Source organism: Pantherophis guttatus, chromosome 2, assembly GCF_059756535.1.
Source record: "Pantherophis guttatus breed Tessera chromosome 2, ASM5975653v1, whole genome shotgun sequence".
NCBI lineage: Eukaryota > Metazoa > Chordata > Lepidosauria > Squamata > Colubridae > Pantherophis > Pantherophis guttatus.
Window position 1 is genome coordinate 249,132,043 of NC_142064.1, and position 23,991 is coordinate 249,156,033.

The 23,991-nt window shown below is 44.2% G+C and overlaps 1 protein-coding gene across 2 annotated transcripts in view; it reads right to left on the reverse strand.

Annotated features, from left to right (window-relative positions):
• Positions 1-323: 323 nt before the first annotated feature.
• LAMB2 (laminin subunit beta 2) overlaps positions 324-23,991 on the reverse strand; it is an 86,728-nt gene continuing 63,060 nt past the window's right edge. Inside the window, exons 24-33 of one of the 2 annotated variants that reach the window (XR_004593628.2) lie at positions 22,081-22,453; positions 19,595-19,779; positions 16,904-17,145; positions 15,129-15,332; positions 14,777-14,921; positions 11,869-12,102; positions 9,572-9,713; positions 6,040-6,216; positions 2,436-2,595; positions 324-892 (exon numbers count right to left, since the gene is read on the reverse strand). Coding sequence is in view for 1 of the 2 variants with exons in the window: in XM_034431717.3 (XP_034287608.2) it covers positions 756-892; positions 2,436-2,595; positions 6,040-6,216; positions 9,572-9,713; positions 11,869-12,076; positions 14,777-14,921; positions 15,129-15,332; positions 16,904-17,145; positions 19,595-19,779; positions 22,081-22,453 (1,973 nt within the window). In the remaining variant the exon portion in view is untranslated. The remainder of the gene's footprint in view (positions 893-2,435; positions 2,596-6,039; positions 6,217-9,571; positions 9,714-11,868; positions 12,103-14,776; positions 14,922-15,128; positions 15,333-16,903; positions 17,146-19,594; positions 19,780-22,080; positions 22,454-23,991) is intronic. The other variant, XM_034431717.3, reaches the window with a different exon arrangement.

A 23,991-nucleotide genomic window follows, 5' to 3' on the forward strand; every position in this document is an offset into this window, starting at 1 on the left:
AATTTTGGATAATGGCCATGTTTGGCATTTCAGTGTCAACATCTCTGCAATATCCTTCATCAATTCTACCCAGCCCGTACTATCTGAACCAGCATTTCTCATCCTCAGTGGCTTTTTAAGATGTGTGAACTTCAACTCCCAGAATTCCTCAGCCAGAATTCTGGCTGGGGAATTCTGGGAGTTGAAGTCCATGTATCTTTAAAAAGTTGCTAAGGTTGAGAAACACTGGTCTAAACTAATAGTGTCAGCATTTTCTAGCTTAGTTCTAGTTTCTGTGGGGAGAATTGAAACTTGTTTTAAACAGACAAAGGAACAAGGTAATGTTGCAAAAAGCACTGCCACTTTGGGTCTTTATTTTCCCACAAATGTAAGCCACTCCAGTTGGGGCAGATCATGTAAAACATATACGCCAGTGTAACTACCTCATGTGATCCATTCTTAGACCATCCTTCTCTGTTTTTGCCCGCATGCTTTGAAAAGAGAGTCCTACATTACCATGTGTGAAACGCTGAAAATAAAAACAGTATAAAAAAAACTGGGCAGGGAGTTAGCAGTCTCACAAGTCATGGGGCAGTGTTGTGTTTTTGATACAATAGAGGTTGTGAGCAGGGTGATGCTGATATATCAAAGAGATGCCGAGAAGGAATGGCTGTAAGAATCAGTGCTCCGTGTAGTAGTTGGAGCTAGGCCATACTAAGCCGGAAAGCGTTGCTGCTTTAAGCACATGGTAGTAAGTGGGAGCACATGATGGGGAATCATTGGCAAGTGTTGTAGATTTGGATTTGCTCATTGATGTCTTTTAAGATGCTTCTCATCTTGGCTTCCAGCCCATCCAGCTGGGCTGCCTTTTCTTGTAGCAGCTTCTCATTTTCTTCATAGGTTTCTTCCAGCTCTGAGTAAGGAAGGAGGGGAAAAAAGGGTTAAAGATGAAGAAATTCGAACAGTATACAGAATAATCTTCGCCTATGGTGCATTCAGTTCTGACTCTAATATAAACAGCTAGTTCTATGTTTATTTATTTATTTATTATTTATTACATGTATTTATATGCCGCCATTCTCCCGAAGGACTCAGGGCGGCAAACACAAGTTAAGAAACAAGTACAATAAAATCATAATTTAATCCAAATAATTAATTAATAGTAAATAATAAAACCCGGAATCAGAGTTGACTTTGTCTGAAAATCCAGGCAAGAAGCCTGTAGTGGGCACCGCCTCTGGCCGAGATACAGATAGTCACTTAGAATCAGAACAGAGCTGGAAGGGACCTTGGAGGTCTTCTAGTCCAGCCCACTGCTCAAGCAGGATATCCTATACCCGTGATGGCAAACCTATGGTATGCGTGCCACAGGTGGCACGCAGAGCCATATCGGTGGGCACGCAAGCTTTGCCCTAGGTCCGGCGCCTATGCGCGCACTGGCCAACTGGTTTTTGGGCCTTCCGGGCCCACTGGAAGTCGGGAAACAGGCTGTTTCTGGCCTCCAGGGGGGTGGGGAAGGCCGTTTTCGCCCTCTCCAGGCTCCTAGAAAGGCTCTGGAGCCTGGGGAGGGCGACAAATGGACCTACCGGGCCCACCGGGCCATCACATGCCAAAAGCGGGAGGAGTTTAGGGGGATGGGGCACATTGAATTATGGGTGTGGGCACATGCTCGCACGACCCCCTGCACTTCCCCCGCTTTCGGCACGCGATGGCAGAAAGGTTAGCCATCACTGTTCTATACCATTTCAGAAAAGCAGCTGTCCAGTCTCTTCTTAAAAACCTCCATGATGAAGCACCCACAACGTCTGAAACCAAGCTGTTCCACTGATTAAATGTCCTTACTGTTAGGAAGTTTCTCCTCAATTGTAGTACTAAGTGAAGTTGACTTACAACTACAATTGAGCCCAAAATTTCTGTTGCTAAACTAGGGCGCTGTTAAGTGAGTCATGATCCATTGGATCATTGTTGTTAAGGGAATCACTGCAGTTGTTAAGTGAATCATGCAGTCATTAAGCGAATCCAGTTTCCATCATATACTTTCAGGGATGAAATCCAGCAGGTTCTGACAAGTTCTGGAGAACCGGTAGTGGAAATTTTGAATAGTTCAGAGAACCAGCAAATACCACTTCTGGCTGGCCCCAGAGTGGGGTGGGAATGGAGATTTTTCAATATCCTTCCCCCAGGAGTGGGGTGGAAATGGAGATTTTGCAATATCCTTCCCCTGCCACCCCACCAAGCCACGCCTACCAAGCCATACCACGCCTACCAAGCCACGCCCACATAACCAGTAGTAAAAAAATTTAGATTTCACTACTGTTTACTTTGCTTGTCAGAAGCTGGCTGGGAGTCTCCAATGTCAATCACATGACCCAGGGACACATTAAAAATGTAAATCTGCACCATTTATTCTGATACACACACACACACACACACACACACACGTCTTAGGCACTCACTGCTCAGCCGCCGTAGTTTTTCGTGAGCATCGCGCAGAAGTCCTTTGGCCTCATCTCGCAGGTGCTCTGCTTTCTTTCGGGCCCCCACGACATGCTGGGCTTTTCTTTCCACTAACTCCTGCATGGTGCGGTATCGATCACCCAGCGGTCCCTCCAGTACCTGAGATTCAGCAGGAAACATCAGCAGGCAGTATAGGTAGTCTTCGACATACGAGTATAATTGAGCCTAGCAATCATGGTTGTAAGTCGGTTGTGAAACGGGCCACCACATGACTGGGCCCATTTTTATAACCTTTTTTGCGGTGGTCATTCAGCGAACTCAGAGGTCATAAAGCAAACTCTCCAGTGATTCAACAAACATTGTGGTGGTTAAGTTGCTAAGTGAACCCATTGTTTCCTATAGGCTGGTTTTTGGCAAAAAAACTGAAATAAACATTAGGAGATAGTGATGATCCTGTTTCTTGGGCTTCGGGATTGATTGATTGATTGATTGATTGATTGATTGATTACATGTATTTATATGCCACCATTCTCCCAAAGGACTCAGGGCAGCGGACACAAGTTAAGAAACAAGTACAATAAAATCATAATTTAATCCAAATAATTAATTAATAGTAAATAATAAAGCCCGGAATCAGTCTCAACCTATTTGTTTGAAAAGCCAAGTCTTCAAGTCCCGACGGAAGGAACGGAGATCAGGAGCCGTCTGGAGCTCAGTAGGTAATTCATTCCAGAAGGTGGGAGTACCCACAGAGAACGCCCTACCCCTGGGCACAGCAAGGCGACATTGGCTCGCCGTCAGAAACCTGAGGAGAGCGGCCCTATGTGAACGAACAGGACGGTGAGAGGCAGGCAGGAGAAGGTCATGCAAATATCCTGGACCTAAGTCATGAAGGGCCTTATAGGTGAGGACTAGCACCTTGAAGCGGACCCGGAGAACCACTGGTAACCAGTGCAGCTCACGCAGGAGGGGTGTTATATGGGAGTAACGAGGGGCTCTCATAACAACCTGTGCAGCTGCATTCTGGATCAGCTGGAGTCTCCGGGTGCATCTCAGGGGCAGGCCCATGTAGAGGGAGTTGCAGTAATCCAAGCGGGAAGAAACCAGGGCATGAGTGACTGTGCGAAGTTCATCTCGGTCCAGGAAAGGGCGCAACTGGCGCACCAGGCGAACCTGTGCGAAGGCCCCCCTGATCACGGCCATTAGATGGTCTTCTAGGGACAGCCGAGCATCCAGGAGGACACCCAAGTTGTGAGCCCTATCAACGGGTGCAAGTTATTTGAAGGGCTTTCATGTAAAATGCTGCATAGGAGAGGCTGATGGCTATTAGCAGGATGGAGTGTCTGAAGCTTTTCAGAGCAGTGTTTCTCAACCACTTTATGTATTTATTTATTTAATTTATATACCGCCCTTCTCCCAGAAGGACTCAGGGTGGTGTACAGCCAGAATAAAACACACAGATATAAAATTTAAAAAACAATTTAAGAAATATTAAATAGTTTGGCCCATATCTAATTAAAATATAACTACCCGTTTTGGACATTTAAAAATTAAGAGTTAACGATTAAAAAATTAAAAAATTAGGCCAGCCCGGCTTGTTGGAATAAAAGCGTCTTGAGGGCCCGGCGGAAGGTGCGTAAGTCTTGGAAGTGTGTGGACTTCAACTCCCAGAATTCCACAGCCAGCATATTAGAATAGAATAACAGAGTTGGAAGGGACCTTGGAGGTCTTCTAGTCCTACCCTCTGACCAGGTAGAAAACCCTACACCACTTCAGAAAAATGGTTATCCAACATCTTCTTAAAAATTTCCAGTGTTGGAGCATTCACAATTTCTGGAGGCAAGTTGTTCCACTGATTAATTGTTCTAACTGTCAGGAAATTTCTCCTTAGTTCTAAGTTGCTTCCCTCCTTGATTAGTTTCCACCCATTGCTTCTTATCCTACCCTCAGGTGCTTTGGAGAATAGTTTGACTCCCTCTTCTGTGTGGCAGCCCCTGAGATATTGGAACACAGCTATCATGTCTTCCCTTGTCCTTCTTTTCATTAAACTAGACATACCCAGTTCCTGCAACCATTCTTCATATGTTTTAGCTTCCAGTCTTCTAATCATCTTTGCTGCTCTTCTCTGCACTCTCTTTCTATTGGGCTGCAGAATTCTGGATGTTAAAGTCCAAACATCTTAAAGTTGTCAAGGTTGAGAAACACTGTTCCAGAGGAACAGCGGCAGAGAATGCTGAGAGTTGTAGCTCTCTAAATATTGATGAATATTCACCACCACGAGGCTAGAGGGAGGATGAATATCTCTCTATTTGTTCCTGCTGGAGACTTCAGTGCACACACCCCTGCAATTCCTAGTAAAAATTAATTTTTATGGATGACGGTTATCTTGGCCCTGGCCACGGCAATGGTTTTATTTATTTTTTTATTTATTAATTGAATTTCTATACCGCCCTACTCCCGAAGGACTCAGGGCGGTGTACAGCCAGGAAATAAAACACATAAATATACAAAATTTAAAATCAAATAAAATAAATTAAATAAATTTGGATGAATTTATATCCATAATTTAAAATACCCATAATTTTAAAATACAATTAAAAATTAAAAATTTTCATTTAAAAGGGAGAAAATTTAGGCGAGGCCCGCTTGATGAAATAAAAGGGTCTTCAACTCGCGGCGGAAGGTGCGCAGATCCGGGATCCTCCGTATCTCTGGGGGGAGCTCATTCCAGATCGTCGGTGCCCCCACAGAGAAGGCTCTCCCCCTAGGGGCCGACAGCCGACATTGTTTGGCCGACGGCACCTGGAGGAGCCCTTCTCTGTGGGAGCGTACTGGTCGGTGGGAGGCTGTTGGTGGTAGTAGGCGGTCCCGTAGATAACCAGGTCCTAAGCCATGGAGTGCTTTAAAGGTGGTAACCAAAACCTTAAAATGCAGTATTGCGTCAAACTCTGCCCAGAGCCTGGAGTTTGATCTTGACAAAGCTCAAGGTTGCCTCAGCCTTCCATCCTTTCGAGGTTGGTAAAACGAGGACCCAGATTGTTGGGGGCAATATGTAAATAATGCTTACATTGTGAATCTCCCAGAGAGTGCTGTAAAGAGCTATAGAGCAGTGTACAAGTCTAAATATTATTGCTATTTTTGCTACCATGTATTAGCATCTGATCATTAGCTGACCGTTTCTTAGGCCACACGATTTCACTGTTTTGACGGGAAATCATTGTGAGAACAAATTTTGGATAACACCTGATAAAATACAAGCAATTTGTGTGGTACAATTGTCAGGACATATTTGTAGTAATTCTCTTGAGATCTCAATAAAATCAGCAAGCTTGAATCTCTGAAGAGACTGAGACAAAAACAAAATACAGTGAATCTATTATGTCCTAAACAAAGAAACAAGGAGAGTTCCTAAGTATCATTTTTAATCAGAAATGTCTGATTTTGGTTATTTGTTGTGATCTGTACGAAAGGGTGCAAATATTTTAGAATGAAAATTAACCAGTTAAGACTCCAACAGACTGAGTTATGGCTCTGGACCCACAACTGAGCAAAGAAAAGATATTTAAAATCCCAAGCCATTGTTGATTTTTGCCAGAATCCTACCTGTTCAGCTTCCTCAGCTCGGTTCTTGGCAGCACTGGCCGTCTCTTCGGCTCGGGTGGCTGCCAAGATGTTGCTGGCCCGCTTCATTTTGAGAACATCCACCTGCCGGTCAAGATGGCCCACCCGTTTCTTGGCTGCAGCCAACTCAACCTCAGCATTTGCAGTCTTCCTGTTAATCTGGTGGAAAAAGACAGATAAGGGAGGGACAGGAGAAACATGCGTGGAGGCCCATGTTCTGGAAGCATCGACATGTCCAGTGTCTTGCCATTCCTGAGGGAGTCCTTGGTCCAGGAGATGAAGCAACAGAAGTGATACCTAGTATTGTGGCTCCGACCCCCGAGCCCATCTTATCGGAGGAAGAAGGCTCCGAAAGGGAAGGAGAGGAGTTGGTCAGGCCTCCCTCTCCAGGACCCTCCTCTCTGGCAATGCCTCAGGTGTCTCCTGACGGAGAAGAGATTGGCCAGGAGCCAGGTATCCCCGCGCAGGCGCAGTTGGACAGTGATGGGGATGAGTCTTGGCTGGATCCACGCCAGCGTCGGAGAGATAAGCACACGCAACAGAAGAGGAGGCATGCCAGAGATGAGGCTGAGTCACTGGACCACACCCCACAGGGTATAAAAGGGAGCGTGGTGGCCAGTCAAGCCTTGTGACGAACAAAGCTGAAAGCTTCCACGCCATTCTGCATTGCCGGACTTTTGCTATAGGCTTTGCTGGATTATATTTGGACTTAAGTTACTCTGTAATTATTGAACATTTTACTTTGATGTACCAAAAGCAGAGAGAAGTTATCTCTTCCCTTCGTGAGTAATAAACTCTTGGCAGGCAGCCACTAGGTTGCTGCCAAGTTCCGTTATCATAAGGATAAGGATTTTGTCGGCTGGTTTGGTTTTTAACTCTTGGACGTCTGTTGGTGTGTGTGTGTGTGTGGGACAGGGACAGAACACCTAGATACAAGAAGTGAACGCAGCCAAACCTAAGTACAAGCTGAAGTTCAAGCGTATGGTGATAAGGGAGGTGAAGGGCTTGTATTTACCTCATTGGGTTGGTATGTATTTGGCCAGTAGCCTTGTTTGGGGCGAGGGGAACAATTCCCTCTTGAGGAGAAATGAGCAGATAAAATCTACTAATACTGGGCTAACCACAGATGGTTTAGGGATCTAGTGAATGGAGATGATCCTTCTTCTTGGGCTTTAGGATTGATTTTTTTAAAGGGCCTTTCAATTTAATGATTTCACGTAAATGTTTAGAGGTTCTATGCAGGAGGGTTTGATGGTTATTAGCATGATGGAGTGTTTAGAACTTCCCAAAACAGTGTTTTCCTATCCTTCTTTTGTTATCCTTTTATTTTGTTTTACCGTTTTATCTTTTTACTGCACTGTTTTGATTTATTGTTAATTACTGAGTGTCCTTGGAGATTTTAGTGATATATAAATGTAGATACAAGTAACATACAGGTAGTCTTCGACCTACCACCACGATTAAACCCAAAGATTCCATTGCTAAGCAAGGCAGTTGTTAAATGTGTCTTGCTTCATTTTACAAGAGTTTTGGCCACAGTTGTTAAGCAAAACACTGTAGTCGTTAAGTGAAACATGTGGTTGTTAAGTGAACCCAGCTTCCCCCATCGATTTTGTTTGTCGGAAACCCTCTGGGAAGGTTACAAACCCTGTTCATACCCTGCTCAGTGCAACTATCATCAAACAGGCCAGTTGCCAAGTGCCCAAATTTTGATGATGTGACCGTGTGGATGCTGCATCGGTCATAAGTGTGAAAAACGGTCAGAAGTCACTTTTTTCCCAGTGCTGTTGTAACTTTGAATGGTCAGTAAATAATAGTTGTAAGTTGAGGACTACCTGGAACGGCTAACATTTTGATTGGCATGAATGGGAATCTGGAAGACACATTTAGGCTTAAAAAGGTCAATGGCTGATTCATTATATGCCATCAAGCTGGTGTTGGCCCTTAGCCACACAAATTGATTCTCCAGGATGATCTGTCCACAACCTGGTCCATCAGGTCTTTCAGTGATGTACAGGGATGGGTTCTAAAGTTTTTTACTACCGGTTCTGTGGGCGTGGCTTATTTTGTGGGCATGGCTTGATGATCATGTGACAATTATTTAGGATTTAGCAGAGGTACTGGTCTACCAGGCTTTTAACTGCTTGCAGAGCTGTACCGACCTACCCATTTATTTTTTGCAGGCACTGGTCTACCCATGTACTTTTGCAGGCACTGATCTACTCATGTATTTTTGCAGGCACTGGTCTACTCATTTGTTTTCTTTTAACACTGATCAGCTGTAGGGCGGCCCTTTGAAGCCCTGCTGCAAGAGTTTAAACAGTTTTTTCCCCCTCTAGCCATCAGCTGGGACTCAGGAGGCAGCAATAGATTGGGGGTGGGGGCAAATAAAAGGTAAGAATAATGCAGGGAGTGGGGGGCGCGGGGGGGCGGAGGGGCAGAACTGGTTTGGTGACGTCATATCGTCACCACTACCGGCTTGGGAGAACCGGGCCGAACCGGGAGGAACCCACCACTGCTGATGTACCAATCACCAATGTAACCAAGTCCATCCACTTTGCTGCTGGCTCTCATCTTTTTCCTTTCATCTTTCCTAGCATTACGACTCTTTGCATGATACGGTAATCTGAGCTTGGTGCCTTGGTGCCTTCAGCTGAGGTTGATATGTTCAATGATAACATTCATTCACTTTCTTGGTTATCCATGGTATTCTTAGGAATCTTTTAATGTTATAAGCCACCCCCAGAGTCTCTTCATGGCAAGAAGGGAGGACCGATAAATTTAATTTAAAAAAAATAAAATCTTTTCTAACCGTGGGCTTCAAAAGTGTTAAGTCATAAACATGGGTTAAAGCGAAATATGGGAAGCTAGTAACATGGTAGCTTGCGCATACCGGTTAAGCGAGCAGGGAAATTCACAAATCACTACATCTTAACTTGCCTTGCAGGAAATTATTGGCACCTTGCCACTCACGAGCCACAACACCAAGGCAACACAGCTAGAAAGAACTACACAAGCATACAGTATTTAGCGTTGCTTCACAGGTTAAAGACAAATATTAAACGGCTGCCAGGATGTGCTCTCGATTTCAGGAAAGTGGTTTGGAAGCTTGATTGGTTGCCCTCTGGCCTTGAAACCCCCTTTTTAAAAAAATCTTCCAGAACCGCCAAGGTTGCACTGCTAAAAATCTGATGGTAAAATGCTGAGTGACAAATTTGATGGTAAAGTGCTGAGCAACAGTGGTGCAATTCCATGTCAATTTTCATCGGGGAATAAAAAGAAAAGCTGACACGTGAAGACTTGGATATGCAAAATCACAACATAGAAAAACTAAAGGATGCCCTTCAGCAGCATCATTAATTGTCCTGCCACTAATGGTTGTGGTAGATGTTGGCTGTAACCACAAAAGAAGTAATACTACTAGGCATACTTTATCTGACATATCTAATGCAACATACATTCGGACATGTTATTTTCTTTGGGCTGGTAAAAATAATTCATTATAGTGCCTTACCTCATTAACAACTGTGTTGGTGTGTTGGATATCATTGTCTGCAGAGTTGATGGCTTTTTCGGCAGCAGTTTGAGCCCTTTTGGCATCATCCAGAGCCCTTTTCACTGCTTCAGCTGCATTTTTAACACTCTCTGCTCGAGCGCTGGGGAGGAAAAATTCGGTAAGACTGAATAGAAGCCTACACTCATCAGCAAATTTGACACAATAAGAATCAACATCAAATGAGAGTTTGTGATATATGAAATGAAATTAAGATAAAATGTGTAAACACTTGTTTTCTTTTAGGGGAAAAGGACATTTGTCATATATTGATATTTTGAAGATTCTGGGAGCACAAAAGGATTTTAACCGATCGAAACACTGTCTGTAATTGTTTGAAAGGATGATGTTTTATGTTGTTTTTGTTTAAAAAAATAAAAAAATATTTTTTTAAAAAACAAACATCAAATGGGAGTTTGTGGAACTATTAGTGGCCATTATCACTAAATGAAATCTTCCCATTGCAGGTGCTTTGCATAGATAGTCCTCGACTTATGACTGTAATTCCATTACAGTCACTACAAGTTGCGCCGGTCTTTAGGCGGGTCACCACGTGAGTATGCCTGATTTTGCGATCCTTTTTTTTGGCAGTCATTAAATGAATTACGACAGCTGTTAAGTGAAAGCCGAGGTTGTTATTAAGAGCCGTGGTGGCGCAGTGGTTAGAATACAGTACCGCAAGCTACTTCTGCTGACTGCTGGCTGCCAGCAGTTCGGCAATTTTGAGTCTCACCAGCTCAAGGTTGACTCAGCCTTCCATCATTCCGAGGTCAGTAAAATGAAGACCCAGATTAGGCTGACTCCGGAAAGCACTCAGAGAGGACTGTAAAGCACTGTGAAGTGGTATATAAATATAAATGGTGTTGCTATTGAGTGAGCATACTAGTTAAAGGAATACATTCAGAACTGGTATTCAGCAGGTTCTGACCAGTTCTGGAGAACCGGTAAATACCACTTCTGACTGGCCCCGCCCCCATCTATTCTCCGCCTCCCGAGTCCCAGCTGACTGGGAGGAAATGGGGACTTTTGCTGTAACCTTCCCCTGGAGTGGGGTGGGAATGGAGATTTTACAGTATCCTTCCCCTGCCACGCCCACCAAGCCATGCCCACAGAACCGGTAGTAAAAATTTTTGAATCCCACCACTGAATATATTGTCCACAATGTAAGGTTTTTTTGCCAGAAACTAGAACTAAACATTGGTTTCCAGAAAGAGAGAAAAGAAAGGAAGGAAGGAAGAAAAAGAAAGAAAGGAAGAAAGAAAGAAAGAAAGAAAGAAAGAAAGAAAGAAAGAAAGAAAGAAAGAAAGAAAGAAAGGAGTAAATCATGGTCACCAAACCAGGGGTGAAATGCTCCTGGTTCGGACCGGATCGCCCGATCCAGTAGCGATGGCGGTGGGTGGTTCGGAGAACTGGTAGCAAAAGTCCCTGCCCCCCCCAGCCCAGCTGAGCTGCACGATCATCAGATGCTTCTGATGATCGCGCAGCTCAGCTGGGATTGTCAGAGGCTTTTAAAAGCATTTTTTCTACAACCTCTTTGGCCAAAGAAGTTGTAGAAAAAAAAATGCCTTTAAAAGCCTCTGATGATCCCAGCTGAGTTGCCTGATTGTCAGAGGCTTTTAAAAGCATTTTTTTCTGCAACCTATTAAGGTTGTAGAAAAAATGCTTTTAAAAGTAAAAAAAAAAAGTTGGCCACGCCCACTCAGTCACATTACCCCCCCTCCCGCCAAGCCACGTCCACAGAACCGGTAGCAACAAATTTTACATTTCACCACTGGACCAAACCGATGCAAATGTGAGCTGGTTTTCCAAGTACTCAAAACATGTGACTGTGTGGTGATGGTGGTTGAGGTCACCAGAACTTCAAATCTAAGTCATAAGTAGCCCTGAAGAGGTCCTTTGTAACTTTAAATGGTTGTTAAGAGACCAGTTACAATTCAATGACTACCTGTATCTCTAATCGTAAGACACTCAGGATATAAAGCAGAGAGTTAATTTGTCTGAACTATGCTTGCTTGTGAATTTCCCAGACCATTTAAATGAGACCCTATAGTTTTTTGCCAGATCAAGTGATATTGGAGTACACTTCAATTCAGTAGAAAGAAGAGGACTGCCATGGAAAAGGCAGTTCCAATTTCCGACACGTAACATATTCAGCTCCTATGCAATCATCCTCCAGAAATTGATCAGAAAAATCCAGGTGAAAAAGAAATTCAGCTCTGCTTTTCCTGAGCTCCCTTTACTCTCCCTGCCATACTTACTTGGCCCGGCGTGCATCCTGCAGTAGCTGTCCTGCGATGCGGACATCGCCTGCTGTTTGATCCAGGATGGCATCCACATTGGCCAGGCTGCTGACTCTCTCCTTGATCTCCTCGGCAAGATGGTGGATCTGCACGGGGGATGCTGGGATGGAGAGCTCCAGCACACGGGAAGCCACCAGTGCAATGCTGTCAGGATCTGCCCCCTCGACTGTATGCAGGATGGATCCATTAGAGCTGTGGAAAAGTAAATGGCAGCCCCCTTCCTGGCTATCCACAGGACTCCCTCTTAAAGGGGCCCCCTGCCTTAAGTCTGGGGTCTTCCATCCCGATGCGAATGTTCTCCCAAATTCCTCCCAAAAGTATATTACTCTATATACCCGTGATGGCGAACCTATGGCATGTGTGCCACAGGTGGCACGCGGAGCCATATCAGTGGGCACACGAATGTTGCCCTATCTCAGCGCCGGCCAGCTGATTTTCGGGCCTTCCGCGCCCACTGGAAGTCGGGAAACAGGCTATTTCCGGCCTCCGGAGGGCCTCCAGGGGGCTGGGGAAGGCTGTTTTCGCCCTCCCCAGCTTCTAGAAAGGCTCTGGAGCCTGGGGAGGGCAAAAAACGGGCCTTCCAGTCCCACCGGAAGTTGTCAAATGGGCTGTTTCCAGCCTCTGGGGGGATGGGGAAGGCTGTTTTTGCTCTCCCCAGCATCTCCCAAAGCATCTGGAGCCTGGGGAGGGCAAAAAACAGGCCTACTGGGCCCACTGTGCCATTGCGTGCCAAAAGCGAGGGGAGCGCAGGGATGTCGCGCATGCATGCGTGGGGGGCAGGGCGCACTGAATTATGGGTGTGGGCAGGCGTGGGCACGACCCCCCTGCGCTCCCCCCGCTTTTGGCACACGACGGCAAAAAGGTTAGCCATCACTGCTATATACATTTTCTCACTGAGATATTTTCCTTTTTAAATTTAGGAGACAGTTTGGATGTTTTGCTGAGAAATGGGCCCATCGGGGAGAAGGGGCCAAATCAGAAGAGTCGTTGGCTCTGAGTCTCTCAAGTGCAAAAACAACTCAATTTTAAGATTGCTTTTTTATATATTCTATTTTAAAACAGTTCAATGATGTCTCATCTTTTGTTCTTTTGATGCTTTGCAAGGGTGTCAAAACCAGTGGAAGGCACACAGATGTTGCACACATGTGCAAAAGAGCTTAGATCTCAATATGCCACTTGCATATTTTCACCATCATTGCCCCCCTGCCCCAATACTTTTGTTCTGTTTTCATAAGTTTTTACTATTTTGGGCTGAGGCCCTCAAAAATTGGAAATGGCCTGAACTTGCTCAGATCTTCGAGAAGATCTGATTGCGATGCCAGATTCAGAGAGGGATTTGGTTGCTGCGGCTTGCAGCCAAGGTAACTGATCTATGCATTTAGTTAACCATTATTGCAGCTGTAAACCAATATATCTGGAGGGGTTGGGGAAGGCTACACAAGTGATTGGTTTTTACAAACTGGGAGAGGAAAGAGAGATTCCTAAGGAAGTAAATTAATTCAGGCATGTCTGGAGAAAAGCATGGAGGAATTTGGGACACATTCAGGAATAGTGACTTACTTTCTTTCTTTCTTTCTTTCTTTCTTTCTTTCTTTCTTTCTTTCTTTCTTTCTTTCTTTCTTTCTTAAATAGGAATAGCAATAGCACTTAGACTTCTTAACCGCTTCATACTGCTTTATAGCCCTCTCTAAGCGGTTTACAGAGTCAGCATATCTGCCCCCAACAATCTGGGTCCTCATTTTACCCACCTCGGAAGGATGGAAGGCTGAGTCAACCTTGAGCCGGTGAGATTCGATCTGCTGAACTGCAGCTAGCAGTCAGCTGAAGTAGCCTGCAGTACTGCATTCTAACCACTGCGCCACCTCGGCTCTTAACAGTTCCCCTATTAGGGAGATGGGCAACATATGCATTTAATAAATAAACAAACAAACAAATAAATCTTCATGTACTTTCTACGTCTAGTTTCCCGGAATTGCCATTTTTGAAGCAAAATGAGTTAGTATATGAACATTCATGATCACATTTTGAATCCCAACATTTTAATATTTTTTAAAGATGTTTCTGCCAAATTCAGAGATCTTATAATAAGTCTTATCTCAGAGAGGCCATTCTGGCATCAGACACAGAAGGATTCCCTTGAGTTGAATTTGATTCCCAAAATCATCATAGCTGTGTTTAGACAGGGTTCTAGGCAATAATGGGGTAAGGATGGCCTGCTAATGTCTTCTTTGAAGTTGTTTATTCAATAATACCTTTTTTTCTTAATTAGATCTAGGCCTTGCCTTTTGTCTAGGACTTCACAGTGTAATATTATATTCCCTTTCCACAACAATAACCCTGTGAGGTAGCTTGTGCCGAAAGGGAGTGGGTGGGGATTTTAGGGCTGAGGGTAGATTTCAACCAATATCTGCCTCCCCAGTCCCAGGCTGGTACTTTAACCATGAACCACAATGGCTCTTTCAAAGTCCTGCTCTTTTCTCTCTTTCTCTCTCTCTCTCTCTCTCTCTCTCTCTCTCTCTCTTTCTCTCTCTCTCTCTGTGTGTGTCTCATCCAAGATTTAGCCACAACTGGGCCTGTTTAGCTTTTTGAAATCAGTCAAAAATGGCTAGCTGTTATCACTGAGCTGGGCCAGGGAAGATGTCAGAAAATTGAATGCTACTGAAGGCACGAAGGCTGGGTTTTCTTTTTTACGCCTTTCGATTTTATTTTATACTTATTAGATTTTCTTGAACCTTTTGGACTATACCTGGAATGTTTTACACAACTTTTTTTGAAAGACACCCTGTTCACGGAGGGCAGAATATATACTTTTAATAAAACACAGCAAAAACAGAAGGGGTGTGTGTCTCGCAGCTCTCATACTTACGATTAAGGAATTCTTTGACTTGCTGGATAAGGTCTCGCAGTTCCTTATTTGAGTGCTCCAGCCGAGCTTTGGTGGCATTGGCATGATCCAAAGCTGCCTGTGCCCTCTGCTTTGCTTCAGCCGCCCGGGCCTTTGCATTGGAGACCTGTCCAAAACACATCCCAGGGCCTGGTCAACCAGCAGGGGGCAGCAGATACACAGGGATGAGGAAGTTGCTGCAGAATTAATGCTGCTTCCCAAAAATGAAAGGAATCCCATTGGGATCATCATCTGATGAGATAATGAAAGGCACAGAATCGAGCTGTTCTCGGATTTGCCCTGCCCAAATGTCAACCACGCAACCCTCCCTTACCTGATGCAGCAGACTTTCCACTTCAGAGACTGCGTGGTGCAGCTCCTCTTCGACATGGCGGGCACGGTTCAGTGCATTGTCAGCGGTGGCCACTGCTCCGTTGCAGTGGAGGCCTCCACAGTGACGTCTGCCATCCTCGTCATAGCAACCGGCCCCTCCACAGGAATCAATGGCACAGGGAGTATCTCCCTGGGCCCCACAGACCTAAAGGGAGGGGGGCAGGAAGAGTTACTGCTGAAGGTGCAGGGTCTTTCACTCTACCCCCCTCCCCCCTGCTTTTCACAACAGCTCATCTCGGACTGTTCTTCCCCTCAACTGACACTGGCAATTTGCATAAACCTTCATTTTGACTCCATTATGCCCGCAAGAGATTTATGGCTCCCTAGAGACAAATAAATAAACTTTTAGGGAACACAGTTCCCTTGATTAGTTGAAAAAAAAGAGAGTGGATTTACTGGTATTCATATTTATTTATAGAAACACACTCACAGCGACTGTTGGGGAGGGAGCAGAGAAAGGGGAAGGAAATAATTGAAGGAAAGGTGGGAAATAGTGGTAATTTTCTTCCAAGAGAAAAAGCAGTTCTATGTGACAGATATTCTTTGCACTGATAAGCTAATTAACCTGCAGGGAGCAACTCTTTCTTTGTTTCATATATGAGAAAATGGTGTTAAATCTTGCAATGAACTTCAACTCTGCTACTGCCAAGCTCCCTGAAGCTGACAAACCAAAGAAACAAGAACCACATGGATTTTAAAGTCAGTTTGTGGCAAAAAAAAAAAAAAAATACAAATCTTGAAAATTATGACAATAAATTCCCAGGCAGATTTACAATTAGCTGATTAAGGCAAGGAAACACTTCCTTCCCAAAGCAGCTCATACCTGTATGGTGGATTTATTTCAATTACACTGATATCAAGAGGCCCAAATTCTCTGATGTGTATATTTATGTATGGTGCATGTATATGTTTATGTATGTATGTATATAGCATGTGTGTATGTGTGTCGTGTATGTATTTGTGTAGATACGCACTTTCTCTTGAGAGCAGGCAACAGAATTTCATTTTTAAGGTGGCCAGTGTGCTCACAGTAAAAAAATAATAAAAGTTTGCCTGCCTGCCTGCCTTTCTCTCTCTCTCTCTCCTATCTATATCATCTAGTCCCACCTTCAATCATCAGGCGACAGAGAGTTCTAGTACCGCCTTTGGCATGAAAACTGATTTGGTGATTTTGGGCCAATCACCAGGAAAACGGTGAGTTTTAATCCTGCTTTAGGCATGAAAACCAGCAGGATGACTTTGGGCTGGAGACTCTCTCTCAGCCCAACCCACCAGAGGTGGGATCCAGCAGGTTCTGACCAGTTCTGGAGAACGGGTAGCAGAAATTTTGAGTAGTTCGGAGAACCGGTAGTAAAAATTCTGACTGGCCCCGCCCCCATCTATTCTCTGCCTCCCAAGTACCAGCTGATTGGGAGGAAATGGGGATTTTGTAGTAATGTTCCCCTGGAGTGGGGTGGGAATGGAGATTTTACAGTATCCTTCCCCTGCCACGCCCACCAAGCCACACCCACAGAACCGGTAGTAAAAAATCCACCTCATAGAGTTGTGGGGGAAATAGGAGGAGGAAGGAATATTAGGCATGCTTACCAAACCTTGAGTTACTTATAAAGTAATAAAGATGGGATAAAATAATAAAGATGGGATAAAATAACTAACATGAAAATTTTCCAAGTTGTCTTAGCAGACTTGAAACATCCTGTTGCCATGCTCCCTCACCTTCTCATTAATCAGATCCAGGCTCAGCCCTTGGGTGCGCATCGAGAGGTCCACCAGCCCTCGGCGGTTGGCGGCATTCTGCCGATTGAAAGCTTCCCTTCGGGACGTCATCAGGTGTTCTGTGCGACGCCTGGTAGCAGCTGATTGGCTGACGGGGCTGGGCACAGCTAAGGTCGAGGCATTAGCCTGGTGCTCTGCTTCGCGTGACTGCAGAAAGGACTGGTGGATGCTGTCATAGGCCCCTGCCAGGGGAGGAATTATTTAAAATAAGCATCCCAGGAGCCTCTCCTGGGCAGTAAAACCTCTTTCACTAGACCATCCTAGAATCATCAATGTGTTTCTTAAATTCCCACTTGAGGGAAAGAGACGATACAGAACATGATTTGTTTCCACAGCACAGTTGTAAATCCCAGTTTCAAACTAGGTGAAATACTCCCTACTATCTCATTAGAATTGGTTTGCTCTGTTGGATTTGAGAAAAGGAGGGTAGGAGAGGAGAGACTTGGTCTTATCTCCACAGTATCAATTCCAAAGACAGACAAGGAGCATGAGAAATGTGGGAGACATTTCAATAGAACAGAATATCTATAGCTCAGGGTTGGAGTCAGGGGTGAAATCCAGCAAGTTCTGACAGGTTCTGGAGAACCGGTAGCGGAAATTTTGAGTAGTTCGGAGAACCGGCAAATACCCCTCTGGCTGGCCCCAGAGTGGGGTGGGAATGGAGATTTTGCAATATCCTTCCTCCAGGAGTGGGGAGGGAATGGAGATTTTGCGGTATCCTTCCCCTGGAGTTGGGTGGAAATGGAGATTTTGCAGTATCCTTCCCCTGGAGTGGGGTGGGAATGGAGATTTTGCAGTATCCTCCCCCTGCCACGTCCACCAGTGAGGGATTCTGGTAAGAGATGGGCTGTACCTCATGAGATCCAGGAAGAATTAAAATGCCTTGCAAACCTAATTCAAAGAGCTTTAAGCTGAATTTTGTGCAGGAGGGAGAAGATAGTCAAGAAAATGATGCAGTGACAGGTACTGGGAATGGAACTAAGGCCGAGATGTGGATATGGGAGCACCAATAAAAAGCGTAGCTCAGAGTTTCTCAACTTTGGCAATTTCACGATCTGTGGACTTCAATTCCCAGAATTCTTTCTCAGGAACAGAAAGGAAGGGAGACTGGGGAGGAAGTGGCCCTTTATCTGAAAGTTCTCAGATTCTCATTGGACAGCTCATTGTTTGTCTGCATAGTGGCACTACCCATTTCAAACAAAATCTTCCTACCCAAAACATGCTGCGGGAGAAGGCCCTCCCCAAGATGTTAATGTAGCGGGAGCCATTCCAGCATTTCCTAAAGATGGGACTTTCCCCAAAAGCCTTTGGGGCAGGGATGTCACCTAATCAGAGGCAGCTGGGAATGGGGATTGCTAGAACAGAGGCAGATGGTACTGTTGAAGATTTCAGGACTGTTTTAGGTTGCATGAATGTGAGAGAAACATGAGGAATAAGCAGCAGACAAACTGTAAACAAAATAATTAAAGCTAGCTAATAGGTTCACCACCGCCCTATGATTTAAACCCAAAGCAACATATTTGCAGCATACATTTTATATTATGATGATCACCAGAGAAGACACTCCAATGGAATAGAAAGTTTGGAGGATTTGCTGGCTCAATCCATTATAAAGGAGAACCACTGTACTGTATAAGTGGTTCTCACTTAACAAATTTTGGTTGTAAGTCAATGCAATCATTACACTAAGTGACCTGATTTGATTTTATACCCGTTTTTACAACTGTTGTAAAGTGAGGCACCGCAGTTAAGCAGAGCACATGGTTGTTAAGTGAATATCCAATAGGCTGATTTTGCCACTTTCTGCCAGAAAACAACAAAAAAGTAGCAAATCACAGTCATACAATTGTGGGATGCTGCAACTGGTTATAAATGCGAGATGGTTGCCAAGCACACAAAATGAATCGTGTGGCCTTGGAACAGGGTGTGTGTGTGTGTGGCAGTCATGACTTTAAGGATGGGTCATAACTTTCTTTTTTTTGAGTCCGCCGTTACTTCAAACAAACATTAGTAACTAGTTGTTAAGCAAGGACTAACTGTAGTGTTTAGCGGGTCAAACTAAGTGGGAAAAACTACATTCTAATTCTCATTCAGTCAAGCAGCTCCACAGAGGCTGCCTAAAGAGAAAAGATAACACCAAGGGTAGGGATGCAGGTAAGAACACCATGTGGATAAATACGGAATAGTCCTTGGCTTACAACAGTTTGTTTAGTGATCGAAGTTATGACGACACTGAAAAAAGTGATTTATGGCCATTTTTCACACTTATGACACTTGCAGCATCCCCACGGTCGCGTGATTTACATTCGGATAGTTCATATTTATGACGGTCACAGGGTCCCGGGGTCTCTAACCCTAACCTTTTGCGAACTTTTGACAAGCAAAGTCAATGGGGAATCCAGATTCACTTAACAACAGCGTAACTAATTTAACAATTGCAGCAATTCGCTTAAGAAATGAAGCAAGAAAAGACGTAAAATGGGGCAAAACTCACTTAACAATTTTCTCACTTAGCAACATAAGTTTTGGGCTCCATTGTGGTCATAAGTCAAGGGCTACCTGTATAGACAAGGGATTCGTAGTTGTGGATTGCTTTGTTTTCTAGATGGAACAATGACTGAAAACACTTACCCAGCAGGTTGGTGTTTATGAGAATATTAAGCTGGCGTTTCAGGTCTGCTAGGCTAAGGTTGAGGCTCCGAACGCCACGCTCCAGGGTGCCCAGTGCGTGGTTGGCATTAAAATTCTTGTCCTGGGTGGCTGTCAGCAATCCCTCCAGCTGGGTCAGTGTTTCTGTTATATCAGCTATCTCCTGCCTGATTAGAGCAAGAGAGAGACATGAAATACTTCCCCCGGACTTGTTAATCCAATGTGATGCTTTTTCTTTAGAGGCTACTTTAAGATATGTGGACTTCAACTCCCAGAATTTCCCAGCCAACCAAGGATGGCTGCGGGATTCTAGAAGTTGAAGTCCACACATTTAAAAAAAATTTTAAAATTTTTTATTTTAGTACAAATAATCCATCTTTCATTAAACAGTGTGTCGTCTGGGTACTAATATTTGTGCAATAACTGTTAAAATTTACAATCATATTCATTATTTAATCTATTCTTAGATTAATACCAATACATTAAATATCTGATACTTTACATTAGTTTGCTTAACTCTATTAATTATTTTCTATATTTTACTCATCTGCTTTTATTTCTAATTTTTATATTTTTTCTCTAACCATCGATAAAATGCTTCCCATATCGCATAACAACCAGTTTGTTCTTTCTCTTTAATTGCCAGTGTTAATCTATTCATTTCTGCACTTTCTAATATTTTCCTTATCATATTCTTCTCTGTAACAATCTCTTCACTTTTCCAGTTTTGTGCAAATACAATTCTAGCTGCGGTTATTACATGAATAATCAAATATCCCCAACAGAAATATTTCAGGTTTCAAGTCAATATGTTGTTGTATCATGTTTTCCAACCACGTGCATATTTTTATCCAATAAAATTCCACACATCTTAAAGACATCAAGTTTGAGAAACATTGAATTAGAGAGACTAGAGTTCGGTGACAAAAAGCAACTGCTTTATATCCAGAAATTCCTCAGTTCCACGTCACTCTTGGAAGAACTATTGCCAGTAGGAATATGATTTTGGTGGTAGATGATGCAAAGCAGTTTTCTACAGTCAATGTACTGCTATAGAGGGAAGCTAATAACCAAACCCCGATGGGGACAGAGATACCTTCTCTAATGTTTATTCAGTATATCTAATCCCTGGAGTTACACCTACTTGGAAGATGGGGATTTGGGGGCCTTTTAAATTAGGTTAGGCTAAATTCAATATTTATAATAAAGAATAATTATTAGGATTTATCTCGTTTTAAGAAAACACTGGTGAGCAATAGTAAAAGAAACATGCAAGTGTCTTCACGTATTACCATACATATAATGGCACAATTTGTTTGATTTGGTCCCGGGATGTGTTATGAACTCATCATAGTTTATTCTTTAGCAGGAGTTATGGACTCTATTAATTGTGTTTAGTCAATTAATTGCTTTTGAGTTAAGGAATTAATATATCCAATTAATTGCTTTTGAGTTAATGACTTAATTCTGCAGAAACTTGCTTGGGATGGAATTATTCTTTTTTGAAATAAAATCAGCTGACTTCATTTTAAATGTACATTACTTTGTTGCAGCAGGTATATTGTGTGACTGGCTTTGAATAGGTGTTTAAAACTCTGTGGTCAAGTTAACTGGGGAAGTCTTGAATAACTGGAGATTTTTTAATCAGTCAGTTAAAAAATATCCAGTTATTCAAGACTTCCCCAGTTAACTTGACCACAGAGTTTTAAACACCTATTCAAGGCCAGTCACACAATATACCTGCTGCAACAAATTAATGTACACATTTAAGAGACCTCTAGCTTACAAAACATGCACTCAGGACAATGAATCCTGCCTAATCCCTGTTCTTCCGCTCCTGTTTGCTCCAACTTTTGGGCCAGTTGATGTGAAGTATTAGTACCACTTTATAAATCCTTAGTAAGACCACGGCTCGTATACCGGATCCAGTTTTGGTCACTACATTTCAAAAAATTGCACCCAAATTCCAAAAATGCTAGAAAAAGTGCAAAAAAAAAAAGCAACTAAGATGATTAAAGGCCTGGAGACTAAAACATATGAAGAATGGTTGCAGGATTTGGGTATGGCTAGTCTAGAGAAAAGAAGGACTAGGGGGGACATGACAGCAATATTCCAGTATTTGAGAGGTTGCCACAAAGAGGAAGAGGTCAATTTATTTTCCAAAGCACCAGTGGGCAAAAAAAAAAAAAAGAATGGTTGGAAACTAATCAAGGAGAGAAGCAACCTGGAATTGAGGAGAAACTTCCTAAAAGTGAGGACAATTAACCAGTGGAACAGCTTTGCCTTCAGAAATTGTGGGTGCTTCATCACTGGAGGTTTTTAAGAAGAGACTGGACAGTCACTTGTCTGAAATGGTATAGAATCTCCTGCTTGAGCAGGGGGCTGGACTAGATGACCTCCAAGTTCCCTTGCAACTCTATTCTGATTTAGTTTAGCGGAAGTTGTGGCTGGGCTGCCTTTTGACTTACCGCACATCGTCCATATTATGCAAGAGGTGAGTGATGGCAGTGGCGGTGGCATTGCGAGCACTGACTACAGCCTGGATGGCACTCAGTTTGTCCTGCAGCCGACGGAAGGGACCCTCGAAAGTGCCAGCAAGCCCCGTTTGGTGGAGCTGTTGAGCCCGCTGCATCAGGTTGCGAGTGTGGGCAGCCAGGTCTTGCACAATGCGATCCCAGTCTCCAAAACATTGGTGGCAGGGCTGGCAGGCAGGGAAATCACCAGCAAAACCACGGGAGCACTGGTCACAGCGCACGCCAGACACTCCCGGGCGGCAGGAGCAGTGCCCAGTAGTACGGTGGCATTGCAGCTTCTCAATCCCACGTGGATCACAGTCGCAGGCTGCCAACAACACACAAGAAGCTTAGCCCACCCTCTCTGCTCTTCTGCACAGTGCCCCTTAGCAAGCTAAGTTCAGCAGGGCTGCATTCTTGCAGAAATAATTCCTGTAACAAGTTGAACTGAACCTCAGACATCAAACGCATTTTCCTATATTGCGTACAGGTAGACAGTCCTCAACTCGCTGTTGTGGTCCGCCAGCAGCCTGCAGAGCTGGCAGCAGAGTCGGACAGTGAGGAGGCTGGGGACAGTGGTGGGTTCCTCCCGGTTCGGTCGAGCTGGTAGCGGTGACGATATGATGTCACCGAACCGGTTCTCCCCCCCGCCCTCCCCCCCCGTTATTCTTACCTTTTATTTGGTCCCACCCCCAATCTATTGCTGCCTCCTGAGTCCCAGCTGATGACTAGAGGGAAAAAAACTGTTTAAACTCTTGCCGCGGGGCTTCAAAGGGCCGTCCTACAGCTGATCAGTGTTAAAAGCAAACAAATGAGTCGGGTCGTAAGTGCGAGGACTGGTCGTAAGTGCGAGGACCTTCCAGAAATGACTCTGACCAGCTAGCCACGCCCACCTAGTCACATGACCTCCAAGGCACACCCACAAATAAGCCATGCCCACAGAACCGGTAGTAAAAAAATTTAGAACCCACCCCTGGCTGGGGAGGACCATGGGCCAATCCTGGAGTCTGGGGAAGGCTCAGACAAAGGCTCTGCATCGGAGGCAGAGAAAGAGCCATCTGGGAGGTACGTGCTGCCTCTGGAACCTCCAGAGTCGGACCTCAGTGAGGAAGAGGAACAGGGGGAGCCTGTTCCCAGTGTGCACGTGAGCAGACCTGCCAGAAGGCAAGAACAGCTAAAACAAAAGGGACGACTCAGGAGTAGGGCTGGGAGATGATTGGCCCCTCCCATAAGGCTTAAAAGAGGAGCAAAGGCATGTGGGCCTTTGCAGGAAGCAACGTTTGTTCATTCTGTTGAGCTTAAAGCCTGAAGCTCTGTTTGATTCTGGACTCCATGTGGCTTTGCCAATTAGGTCTTTGGCAGCATGTCAAGGGAGATAAAGTTGGGTGATTATCCTGAAGGACTTCTCCCGAAGGACTCTTTACAATTAATTGGGACTCATCTGTGAATGAACAGAATTCACAGCTGTTGCAATAAAAGAGTTTTTTGGGACTACTTGTGTGTTTTAGTGACTCAGGAACCCTAGGCCAGAACACTCACAACTCATATATTAAGTGACCATTCACAGTTACAATGGCATTGAAACATGACTAATCCTCACACTTACGACTGCTGCAGCATTCCTACGGTCACATGTTCAGAATTTGGATGCATGGCAACCAGCATATATTTACAATGGTTGCAGTGTCCCAGCACACATGATTGCCTTTTTTTTGATCTTTCTGGCCAGCTTTTGACAAGCAAAGTCAGTGAGGGAAGCCTGGTTTTGCTTAATGACCACGTGATTTATTTAATCATGTGGTCATTAAGCAGTTATTTGCTTAACCAATTGTGGGAAGGGCCATAAAACCGGCACGAGTCATTTAA